This window comes from Panicum virgatum, chromosome 7N (genome assembly GCF_016808335.1).
Source record: "Panicum virgatum strain AP13 chromosome 7N, P.virgatum_v5, whole genome shotgun sequence".
NCBI lineage: Eukaryota > Viridiplantae > Streptophyta > Magnoliopsida > Poales > Poaceae > Panicum > Panicum virgatum.
Window position 1 is genome coordinate 40,587,646 of NC_053151.1, and position 12,693 is coordinate 40,600,338.

Genomic DNA, 12,693 nt, shown 5'->3' on the forward strand with positions numbered 1-12,693 from the left:
TGGATCCAACCCGGATTTTGAGGACGGAGCCAACCCATCCATTGTTTGGTTGCACTTCTAATTTTGAGGACGGAGTGAACCCATTCCATGTTTGGTTGAAGGAACTGGGAATACGGGTTGGATGGCATGATAACACCGTTAGTGAGGGTCCCACTTGCAACCAATGGACCCCATCTGTCAAGCTCTCATTTTTTCTTTTTATTTTTTTCCTCTCACCCTTTTCTTTTTCTTTTTTTTCTCTCAATTTCCTTCTTCCTCAGCCCGAGCGCCTGCCCACCTTGCCGCCCCCACCTCGCCTGCCGGCCCTGTCTTGCCGCCGGCCGCCGCGCTCTCGGCCCGCCGGCCCCATCCGCGGCCTCCGCCAGCCGGCCGACCACGGCCCCGCCCTCGCGCCGCCGCCGCCATGGCCTCCTCCGCCGTGGCCGTCGCCGGTGCCGTGGCCGCATGAGCAGTCGGCGAACTCCGCCCCCCGCGAGCGCCCCCCGCCGCGCGCCGCCGGCGTCCGTGCTCCCGCTCCCGCGTCCGCGTCGCTCGGCGAGCCCCGGCCCCCGCGACGCCCCCCGCCCGCGCGCTGCCGTCGTCCGCGCCACGCCGGCGAGCTGCAGCTCCGGCCCCCGCGGTTCCCTGCCCGGCCGCACGGAGAGAGATGGGGCACGGGGCAGCAAAGAGGAGAGACGGGAGAGAGACGCCGCGTGAGAGCGGAGCGGAGCGAACTCGTCCGCCGAATTTCGTGGGACAGAGCTAACCCGAATATCTACCGAATATACCTCTCTTGGGTCCGCTCCGTCCCTTGCTGTCTCCGTCCAAACACTAAAAAAAAGGTCCGACCCATCCGAGTTTGGACTCATTCTCCCGACCATACACCTCCCCGCCGCCCTCTCTCTCCCCCCGCTGCCGCCTCCCCTCCCCTTCTCACGCCCCTCCGGCTCTCTCTCTCGCAGATCTGGAGCTGGGCCGCCGCGCCAGGGCGGAGCCAGGCCGACGCCGCGGGCTGACGCTGCCGGGGTGGAGCGGGGCCGTCTCGTCGGGTCGACACAGCCGGGGTGGAATGGCCGTGGCCGTCGCCACGGGTCGATGCGGCCGGAGCGTAGCGGGGTCCCGCGGCTGGGGCGGAGCCAGTCTGCCGCCGCGGTGCCTCCATCTCCGACGAGGCAGCTGCTCTCAACAAGCCCCACGACCATAGCCCCAAGCCGGCACCGGCGAGAAACACCGGCGGCAAGGCGGCCGTCAATCCCCTCACCGCCCGCGTCCCCGGCAGTCGCACTCGCTGCGCCATCCTATCCGCCGCGTCCGCTCCCTCGAGCTCTCCGACCCGCCGCGCCCGTCCCCGCTCGTAACGATGCCGATGCCGCCGTCCTGTTCCACCTCCAAATCGAGCTGCAGGAGCGGGCCCGGGAAGCGGCGGAGAAGTGGAAATCCCGGGTGGTGCCGTGGGCGGCGGCGCGGGACGAGGGCCTCAAGGTCGCGCTGCGGCGGGAGAAGAAGACGAGGGAGCCACGCGCAGAGACGGAGCTGGCGGCTGGCGAGCTGGACCGGCTGCCCAAACCTCCGCGTCCTCCCTTTCGCCGCCGCCGCAGCCCTTGGCCCCTTGCTTCTCACCACGTCCATGGCTCCATGGGATGTGGATCTGCGCATATGGTAATCGACTGGTTTAATGCGCAAGAAACAGGCAAGTAATTTCCCCTAAACCCCAAATCCGTGAGATTTATCATTGGTTTTCAGAGGGTGCTCGGTTGTAGATGTGCTTTTGCAAACAATCAAGTGATTTCCGCAAATCCCCGACCCCTTATCACGCCACAAATGATTCCACATAATCCCTATCCTTCTCTCCATTTTTTTTGCCACAGGATCTCGTGACATCCCTGGGCAGTTATGCCCATCTCACTTTTCTTTCTCAAATGTGCATTGTAGGTCTGGATCTGTGCCATGCTACATTTCTTTATCCCTGAACTTATGATGGTGCTCCTCTGATCCATTTATTATGTATAATATCTGGTTTTCTGCACTTTTTTTATTATTTTGCACTGCAGCTACAATCCATCCGTCTGTTTTTTTTACTGATCTGAGGCATTTTGCATATGCAGTGATGATCTCTCTACTCTTTTCTTACTCACTTTGCCATATGCAGTGATGACATTCATTTTCCATGTACTGAACTGACCCATTTGAACTTAAGCTTGAGAAGGGGCAGAGTACTAGGATGGGCATCATGAACTGCGGTTGATAGATAACCTGAATTACCTTCAACCAAGTCGGCTACTTTCCTTCCGAGTGTTGGACATTTTTTTCTTTTGACCATAGTGCAGCAATCTAATTAATGAATGAAATATGGATAAATTTGATAGATAACCTGAATTACCTTCAACCAAGAAGTGTCAATATGTGTTTATTTTCAGTAAAAGGCTAAAGTTTTTGTTGTTATGCCTTTCTCGACGAAGTGCTAAATTCTGTCCCTATCTTCAGTTCCTGATTTTATAATTACGTTTACTTGGGATATAAGGCTCTGCTGTTGTGAGTTGCTAAATATTCCAACCACTTTCACCTGCAGGTGTAACTTCCACAGAAGGATTCTCTTGATGATGGCTTATGCACACACCATTGTTTTCAAGGTATCTTTTTTAGCTGTACCTTTATAAGTAATGGATCTTCACTATTCTTAATGATTGGTATGCTTTCAGTTAATCCTTTTAGATTGAATAGGATGAGTAACATGATCCAGTAATAATAAGAAAGCTTGAGGTAGAGGCATATTGTGATGATCTAGATTATCTATCCTACGCTAAATTCGTCTGTAGTTCCTGTGTAGATTGGGAAAAGCTGATGAGCGTTGTGCACGCCTTGAGCTTGGATGCCGCTACAGCGCGGTCCGGCCGACGCTGGTGCTTGGGCAGGTTGAACCATAAAAGTACTACTTTTACTTTTAGGTCTTAACCTTTCATTTCTCAGAAGTTGCCGTTGATCGAGGGAACTGAACTGCTGTCTTCTGTGCCAGCATGGTGGCTGTGTTCTCTTTCGGGACTATGCCTTTGGGGACCTTGCACAGGTTTATTCTCTTATGTGTTTCTTGAGATCTTGATATTAGAATTTTGTGACTTCGAAAAATCCTATTCTTCTTTTGCTCTTGGCTGTGTATATTTGTATAGCATTCAGAATCACGTATTGAAGGAGAATGTTTGGAAATAGTCAAAAGTATAAGCCTGCTTATTGCTATGTTATTTTCAGATGGACTTGTTATTAACATGCTTAAAACACAGGAGCTAGCTTACTTTTTATTTAAAACCATACCCCTATAATTGAATTCTCATTCTATGTCCCCATTTCCTATAATCCTACCAAAGTGTCCGTTATATGCAGCTTGCCTCTTTTATTTTGGTTTTCTTTCTCCCCCTTCGTGTAACCTATGCCTTCCCTTGGGTAATCATACATTCATTAAAAAAATCTTTGATGCATCTATTTTCAGATGAATATCTGATTGACTTATTCTCAAAATGTGGATTTACTCTTGAGGAAATATGTGTGCACAACAAGCAATTTGAAAACCATTCACTTGACTTGGTGATGAACAGGTGGTTTCTTTTTTTGCCAGAATTGCTAATGATTTTTACTATATATCTTTACAGTGAACTTATAGAGAAATGAGTTAGCTGTATTCTTCACTCCAAACACTATCTCAGTAACATTTTCAAAATAGAAAGTTCAGTGACCAGAGTTACTGATAGTATATGCATTTCAGTATGATAAATTTGAATTTTCTGAGCACCGTGTACGTTCTAAAAATGCACGATTCTTTAATTTTATTTTACTTAGCTCTTTGCTTTCCTCTATCATCAATATGCATTATATTAAGTTGTACATGGCATAAAAGATTGATGAAATCAAGTATCTATTAATGTATTGTGCTGGATCCTAGCTTGCTTACATCTAATGATTTAAATAGGCCAAGTACCCTTCAATTGATAGTAGATAGCATGTACTTGGGTTCTTTGTTGTCCTGCATTTTCCATTCTTTTTCATGCGCCATTGTTTTTTTTTCTCGAACAGCGCAGGAGGATTCATGCGCCATTGTTATTTTTCTTATATTATATTCACAGGTAGTTGAATTAACTCCTTTCTTGCGAGTGCCTGCCATTTTTCGTATTGTTTATTCTACTTAGGAATTGGATTCAAGCACCTTTACCCTCAATTTGTCTGCCATTTCAAAATTTGAATGGTCTACGTGACATCCATGTGTGTGTGAAGAAAAAGAGTCGGTGCTTGGGCAGACGTGACAGCCCAGCCCAAACGCAGCACGGGCCGCTGCAGCCTGGAGTGGCGGCCACGGGGATGTGTCGCCGTGGGTCGGTCCCAGCTGGTGGCAAGAGGGCGGCGCGACAACATGCTCGTGATTGAGCTCATGCTCAAGCATATCGACGTGCGCCGGCCGGCAGTGGCGGAGCGCTGTGGAGGCGAAACTGGGCCATGGCCCCCCCCTTGGTCCAGGAAAAACAATGAGGAGTTGGTAGACACTGACCCAACAACACAACGGCCTGTCATTCACAGGGTTGAGGCCGACACAAAATCACATTACACATCTACACGTACTACAACCAATGGTCCAGCAAGTGTTCCAATTAGTCCAGCGTTACCATGATCACTGTAGCACTACCCCCCCCCCCCCCCCCCCCCCCCCCCCCGGTTTCAATGCTAGCTCCGTCACTGCCAGCCGGCACCCTCGGATATGCTCATGAACCTGCTACCCAGTTCATCATTTTGATCCTATATGGGTGATAGTTACCTTTTTGTGGTGCTATCGTATTGCATTTATGGAAGCAAATAGTACTAGGTAGTGACTAAAAACAGAGTAAACATTGTGATGGCACGATTTCTATTCATCTTCCGCAGCACTTAGTCGGGAACCCATGATGGTTCCTGCAATTCAACATGATGTGATATGCCACTCAAAAAAACATGATGCGATATGTAAAACTTGTGTTTGAGTTAAGCAGTGCATAATGTTGAAGGTAAGATACAACCACTACAATGCTGGGTAGACACCTATGACGGATAGTGGACCCAAGTTGCTCAAATTTTAACATATTAACGATGTATTTATTACCATAAGCTGTGATTTTGTGTTGGATTTATCCTAAAGCATTATAACATGCATGTATTTATCACATCTTTATACCTTCATTTTACTTATATTTGATTGTTTAAAGGGTAGGGCGCGCATCGCGCGCCTAATGTTCTAGTCATGACTAAAAATAGCCTCCACCCGCTCTCCCTCTCCATGAGGTCTTTTGCGCAACCCGATCTCCCGCTTGATCTCTTCTTTAATCTAGGCCGGTGATGCCATCAGGTTGTTGAACACCCGGCGATTCCTTGCTTTTAAGACAGCGGTGGAGTCACCAGTATGGCGAGACGTGGCGGCAGCCCGTATGTGCTATCTAGCCATACTTAATGCTAGTAGAATATATTTATCCAATCTTTACTTACCAATGCTTGAAACTTTCACACAATTGCGACTCATAAACTAATCAGTAGTACATTTATGCATATTTGATGACAATGTCTATGTTTTATTGCATTGTAACCTTTTGTCACATGTATGTATTTCTTTAAACAAATTATTAGTAGTAAATTCGGCATAGGTAGATTTTAATTCTGACTCTGCCACTGTTTCCAGATGATCCATGCTGTGTATATGAGGACCGCTGCTTTGGGCCTTCGTAACGCCTTTGGTAAACCAGCAAGCGAGGTGTTCCACCAGTCTTCTAGCTCCAGGTCTGTATTTGGATGTTGAATCAGACCACCATACCATAAAGAATTTCTGTAGGTGTATAAATTAGTGACATTTAGGTGCACCTCCAAACCTTTTTAATTCAAATTTATACTACTTCTCCAAAATAAGGTTCTATTTTCGAAAAATAGTACAAATATTTGAATCAAAGAAGGTTGGAGGTGCACCTATTGCACCCGTAAATTTCTATACCGCACCTCATGTGCAAAACTGCAGTGAAGAATATGATGTTTTCCTGTCTCTCGTGCTTGGTCACAAAGTGCGCAGGTTGGATTGCATGGCCAATTCCTCGCCATTAGCTTATCAGGCGTGAGAATCTTCAATTGCTGCGCCAACAGCCAAGCGAAGAATTTGTGCTTCCCTTCCAGATTGAGTCGCCGCTAAACGTGCTATAAGATCTAGAGAATTGCGTTCTATAGGCTGATTTTGACGTGTGCTGATCATCCGCGGTCCACCTTCAGGTTATATAGACTGCCAATTATCAGAGAGCAGTCTCCTTGACTTTCCACGATGGATCTTGAAATTCTAGAACGAGCAAGCAGCAACCGATCACCATGCTAACTAAGATGGATAGATCCCTTTGCCACCGGTGCTGGCACCGGTCGAGTATTCATCTTCCACTTGTGCCCCTCGCTTTTGGAGCGGACTTCACGGTTCAGACAACGACGGCGAGGCTACCAACGTATCAGCATCACCTTGCGTTTGTTTCCCCCGCACGTATACGCGGCCTTCTTCAAGAGAAACGTCACCGAAGTTGGTACCAATGGCGGCCTACGGCCGGTTGCCCGGTTCAGATACAAAACAATGAGAAGAGGAAAGGCTTTTGGGATAGACTGTTTTTCTCAATGATGGTATCGAGATTCAGTGAACCTGGCCTGGGCCCCGGTTTCGCATCCTGCCATCCAAGCGATACGGAATTTGGATTACACGTATGGGAGCTGATGCTTGTCAAGTCAACAACCACCAAAAATGCGACTCACTAAGAGCATCTCCAAGAGTGCCCAAAATAAAGTCATATAAACTAGTTTTGGGAAGAAATGAGAAAAATTCAGCTCCAACAGTAGCCTAAAACGGTGTCCAATTTATTCGCACGCCCAAAACCAGCGGCAGACGGAGCCAGGGATTGCATTATCGTTCGATAATCAACGATTATCGACTCATAATCGAAGCCGATTTTAGCGATAATCGTGATTATCATGATAATCGAAGCCAATATCAACGATAATCTGTATTGATTATCGCTACCGGGCTCCACTGATAAATACCTTACCGTTGGTAAGGTATTCCCTGGACGGAGCTGGATTTGCCTCCCTCGCTAGCGCGCCCAATCCGCGCGATTCACGCGCTCCTCGGCTGCTTCGTGGCGGTTTGCAGCTGGGCGTCGACCTTGCCTGCGTGACCACGTCACTTTTCTTCGGTGGAGACCATGGTGGTGTTTTTTTTTCCTTGGTGTCCTCCTGATTATTCAGGTGAATAGGTGATGGAGATCAAGTAGAAGTAGGAAACACTATCCTCTTTTTTCACAGCAGTAGGGGGCTTGGTCACGGTTATTTTTCCTTTTTTTATTGGAATGTCTTTTAGCTTCATCAAGTAAGTATAGCACGAGCGTTGCATTTGGACATTTGGTGGATCCTGTATAAAAATTAACGAGTGAATTATGACGTGGAAGAAATAAATCTATTTTTGGAGTCAATTTTTGGGAACTGTTGGTGGATGACATTTTTTTAGCTCCCAATAACTTTTGGCAATGTCTCAAAACTGATTTTTTTGGATTCTATTTTTTAGGCACTTTTGGAGATGCTCTAACTATATGAAGGCCTCATGCATACGGTTCCGTTAGCTACTATGATTGAGGAGTTTGAAACTTGCAGGTCATCTTCAGTGAAAAATATATACATGAGATCTGACAAAGTAACACCAAATGCCAAAATAAAATACGTGAGATGGTGCGCGATAGGTTGTTCCTGCAACTGAGGAGCCGGGGGAAATCCATCTGCAGAGTACAGACGTAAGCCCAGATGCTGGCTGGATCACTCAACAAGTTGAAGCTGACAGTTTTCTGGTTTTCATTTTTTTTGGTTGCTGATCGATGTCCTGATGCTGTAATGGAGTACGACAGTGGAAAACGACGCTCGCTCGCATGCGTGGCATTTGTTGTTTTAAACTTCTCCATCCTGATCTCTCGTGTTTGGATTTTGGAAGATAGGGCTTGCCACTGCAGCAACAATCAAAACAAATCGGCTGGTAAAAACGAGGTTGTCGTAAGCTGGACTATGATGATTGCAGCAGTTTTTTAACCCAGGACTCGTGAGTCGTGACATCCGCGGCGTAAAAACATCGCGTAAGTTACCACGCAACCGCAACAACCGGGTTACGTAGTTAGTTATCTGAATTTGACTTTGGGACGACGACCGCAACCCCATTTGAATCTCGCCGGATTTTAAATGGCAGTTCGAGATGCATGGTTCGTTCTTCTATTGAAAATTTGAAGCAACAATAAGGTCTCCCATCAGCGATCGTTTTTCACTGCGTTCTTCAATATATTATTACTGTCTGTCTAGCTCCAGGTAGAACCGGCACCTAGCAGGTTTTGTTTATTAAGCAAATGTGATCCAACTTCCAGGTCTAGGTAGAACCGGAACCTAGCAGGTTTTGTTTAAGCAATCTGATTTGACTTCTAGCCTTCCAGGTCCAGGTGGAACCGGCACTTGGTTCAGAATGGAGCTACACGTACGTACGGCATCGCATGCTACACGTACGTACGGCATCGCATGCACCTGGACGGCAATGCCGTGTAGCTCCATTCTGAACTGCAGCTGCTACACCTCACGGTTCCAGCTGTGCCGTCTACCGATCGCGCGTGATTCATCGACGTTCTGCCTTTGGAAGATAGAGGTAGGGGAGGATCCAGGTCCTATGGCGTACTGCAGCACGGATCCAGCAAAATTTATCTTAAATAATTTTTTACATATTTTATACCTAAACTATACTAGGATTTGACTAAAATTCAGATAATCCAGCGCATGTATTTCTGGCTCCGACCCTGTATAGAGGTTGCCACTGCAGCAACTTAAACAAACCGGCTGTTAAACGAGGCTGTCGTAAGCTGGATTGATGATTACGCCAGGTTATTAACCCAGCACTGGTGACATCCGCGAAGTAAAAACAACGCTAAGCTACTACGCAACCGCGGCAGGATTATATATATAGCTAGTTATCTGGATTTGACTTCCGTGACACGGACAGTTGCCCGCATTTGAATCTCGCAGATTTTAAATGGAAACTTGAGATGGTTCTTCTCTTGAAACAACGATTAGAGGGGCGTTTGGATCCAAGTGCTAATGTGCAAAAGTGTTAAAATTTAACGCTAGTCCATCCAAATAGAATTAGGCGTACAGCCCGCGCATTTGCGCGGCTAGTATTGAAAATTCAAAATTCTTATATCGTTATATCCTTACTTAAATATTATACTTTTTTTTACCATACACCACCCTATTCATTATCCTAAATTATGTCTTATTGTTGGTTAAAACAATTCAAATATGATCTACCTGTAATAACAATTTGATTTGTTAAGCTTTAATAATATTATGCATATAATTATTCTTATTTTTGTTTTTATTTTGATTGATTTTTTGTTAGCTTTTGTTTTTATTAATAGAATATATTTGTAACTGATACATAGCTAATTGGTATTTTATATTTAACTTTTCATAATAACATTGGCGTGTGATTTTTAATTAGCCAAAGGAGTATTTTAGACTAATTTTTATCATAATGGCAGTGGTGGGTAATTTTTATTTTTCTATTTTCTTCCGACTAACGTGGGAATTTCTAGGCCTTGAGAGCGAACGTGGAGGATCCGTTTGTTGGCCAAATAATAAGATAATAGATTGCTAATAGAGTAGGCTAAACTTTAGATAAAACTTAAAAATTTTAGCAAAAGTATGAATATGCTAAAGTTTACCATCCAACTTTAGCACATCCAAATAAGTCCTAACCCCTGCGTCGCTCCCCACCGGGCGACACGGGCAGGTGTGCCACCGCCGCCACCCCTCCCTCCTCCCTTTCGCCGCGCCGCCGCCCAAGCCAGTCATCGGAAGTCCATGCGGCACACAAGGACGATGGTGACGGGGCAGCCTTGTACCACTTCGCATTTAGGCGGGCGACCGATTCAGGCGGCTCGTGGCGGCACCGACGAGGGACGCCGGGCCGGATCCGCCGACAGTAACTGCTTCTAGGCGCGGGGGTGATGACACTGTGCTGGATCATCAACACCCGATGATGGGCGTGTGGCGGTGGCTCCTGGCACGACCGTGCAGTGTGTGGCAGCTGCGCTTGGAGGCAATGCGACGGCGTTGTAGTGACGGCTTCGGCGTGACCACGGTGGTGGCTGCGTGTAGAGGCGGTGCGACAGCGTAGATAATAGAGGTGGCTTGGCAGCATGGTGTCTGCGGGCGCTGGTGTGGCAAGGCTAACTAGGGAGGCAGCCTACCGGCCTCGCACCAGCGCGGTGGGGCTGGCCATGCACTCTCGGCGGCGCCCACAGCAAGGCGGTTGCGGAGCTTGTGAGGAGCGGAGGCCGCGTGCGGGGACGTGGAGTTGGTCTCATGGCAGCAGTGTGTGGCCGTGTGGGTCGCTCAGTGATGCTCGCATGGTGGCAGCAACAGGCAGTCTGGGAGGTGAGGTTGGTGGTGGCGGCCATGGTTGTCAGTGATCTGGGCTTGTGGCGGCTACAGGCATGTGGGTGCCGGGAGAAATCCGGCTCAGTAGTTCGCTAAGCCGACAATGGTAACGCCTTGGGTGGCGTATTCATGCTGAGGACTTTGTCAAGGCACCATTCTCGCTTTGATGGTGGATTCTCCGAGTGAAAACCTTCCCAGCTCGGGCGGGCGGCGTTAGCACATCGTAGCATCATGTTCATCCTGAAGACGCCGCCTTTGGAGTTCCCTTTTGTTTGCAGTGTGTTGGAGCCTTCACTGGTTGGTTTGGCGGCGAGCAGTCACACATAGCGTTCAGCCGTATTGGTGCTAGACCCCAGCCTTGCTGAATGAGGCCAAGTGGTACAGTGGGCAGACACCAAGTCTTGGACTTGAGGGGGTGGGTGTACGCGGTGGTGGATGGCGGCCAAGAACCAGATGTTGCCGCGGTGTTGAGAGGGCAGGATCTCTGCTTAGCGTTTGAGGGCGACGGTTTGGCCGCATCGTGTGCCTGGTGACCACGAAGTTGGCAGAGGGCAGCGTGGTAGGAGTTGGGAGGAGGCATAGGTGCCTTGCTGAAGTGACCGTGCAATGGTGTTTTTTGGTTGCCAGAGGTCCCGTGCGACATTTCTGCTTCTTCAACAAGGCGACTAGGTGGCTTGGACTCCAAAAATGTTCAATCAGATCTGATGGACGTTGTGTGACTAATGGATGGCCAGAGACAACTATTTGGGTATCGATTTGTTAGCTTGCAACGATCTATGGTGGCCAGCCCTGCTCGGTGGGTGTTGGTCTGGTGTAGGGCAACTTTGTGAGAAGGCGCAAGCAGACTCGATGGATTGGTAGCTACACAGCTTACAGCGGACCACAACAGCTAACTCTGTATAACAGTAGCATCCGGTGTGGGACATCGTCGGCAACGACGGCGGTGGCGGTGACAATAGATTATCCTCTGTAAGTCTTCGCCTTGGTGACGGTGGTGCATTTGTGCTAGAGGGATGGTGATGTGAAGTGGTTTTGGTGGTGTGCTACCCAATCCAACCTTCTAGGGTTGTCTGTGTGGTGCGATGTCGATGTCCAAATTCGACTCGCATGTTAGTAGTTATTTTTCTTTAGTTTTGTCTAATTATAGTCTTCTAGGAACATACGGCCCATTCGGATGGCTGGGAAACCAGCCCAGCCGGGTGGTTCTGGCTGCCCAGTCATTCGGTGACACGTCGGCCTCCTTTCATCCCCCAACTGTCATTCCACCCCAGCTAGCTCGGCTGGTTTTGATTGATCAGCCTAACGGAGGGATAATCTTATATTTTTCTGTTATATTATAAAAAAGCACACGTCATGTGCTAAATAAAAAAAAGCCTATGTCTCCCATCAGCGCTCGTTTTCGCTGCGTTGATCACTAGACTATTACTGGCTGTTCAGGTAGAACCGGCACCTAGCAGGTTTTCTTTAAGCAAATTTGATTTGACTTCATTCGTTTTAATTTTGCGAATGTGGCCGCTCCAGTTCCATTTTATTCCTCGCCTGCCCTGCTAATTCAACTCAAATTCGATTTGACTTTGCTTTTGTTTTGTGGATTTAGACGTGCCACCCTGCGTATGCTTGCTATTCAAGCAAATCGAAGTCAGATTTTTACTAAAAATTATGTTCGTGTCATCCGGCATTCCACGCATCATTTGGAATTTGGAGAACCTGCTGACCGCAACTCATGGGCATCGCTTCTTCCAGATCTTTCCAGCCTGACGCAAGAAGGCCATAGAACGTTGCAACCCAGCCCACGCATAGGCCCAACCCAATCCGAGTACGTACACGCGCACGCGGCTGCCTTCTTCTCAATACAACGGCATGCCGCATGCACTTCTCTTGCGTATTCTTTTTTTTAAATAAAAATCTTGCGTATTCTTTTTCAAAAGAACAGTGTATATGATGAGCTGGCGTACAACGGCAATCACTAACATCAATTTTTTTTATACTTTTGTTTTAGATTTGTGCCAAACATTCAATATAACTGTACGAATAGTTACTGCTTATTAGTCCCCATTATTTAAATATATATGATTTCTAGGATAAGAAAAACGTATCATACCATCATACTCCCTTCATCCTAAAATATAAAATATTTTTATTTATTCTAAATTAAAGTAGTTTAAGTTTGACTAATTATAAAAAATATATTTTATAATATTATAATTATTTTCATTTGATATTTGAAAT

The 12,693-nt window shown here is 47.2% G+C and overlaps 1 protein-coding gene across 37 annotated transcripts; it reads left to right on the forward strand.

Annotated features, from left to right (window-relative positions):
• The first annotated feature begins 863 nt into the window (after positions 1 to 863).
• On the forward strand, positions 864 to 6,267 carry LOC120681600 (chloroplastic group IIA intron splicing facilitator CRS1, chloroplastic-like). Of its 37 annotated transcripts, XM_039963156.1 has the most exons (7): positions 864 to 1,983; positions 2,549 to 2,609; positions 2,796 to 2,891; positions 2,993 to 3,043; positions 4,042 to 4,091; positions 5,339 to 5,415; positions 5,666 to 6,019. In XM_039963156.1, coding segments are annotated over exons 1-7 (384 nt in total). In that variant the 5' UTR covers positions 864 to 1,981; the 3' UTR covers positions 5,713 to 6,019. The 37 variants fall into 37 exon arrangements, 10 of the variants coding, with proteins under 10 accessions (XP_039819090.1, XP_039819086.1, XP_039819091.1 ...); XR_005677936.1 differs by having other exon boundaries at positions 864 to 2,609; positions 3,461 to 4,091; XM_039963152.1 differs by lacking the exon at positions 5,339 to 5,415 and adding an exon at positions 6,040 to 6,267 and having other exon boundaries at positions 864 to 2,609; positions 2,796 to 2,905; positions 5,666 to 5,763.
• The last annotated feature ends 6,426 nt before the right edge of the window (positions 6,268 to 12,693 follow it).

What these genes read in the sequence shown, in the direction of transcription:
- LOC120681600 (XM_039963151.1), top strand. Translation starts at nt 1,075, where the DNA reads ATGCGGCCGGAGCGTAGCGGGGTCCCGCGGCTGGGGCGGAGCCAGTCT. An exon ending in GTTTAATGCGCAAGAAACAG is followed by an intron (nt 1,670 to 1,911) that starts GCAAGTAATTTC and finishes TGTGCATTGTAG; the next exon opens with GTCTGGATCTGTGCCATGCT.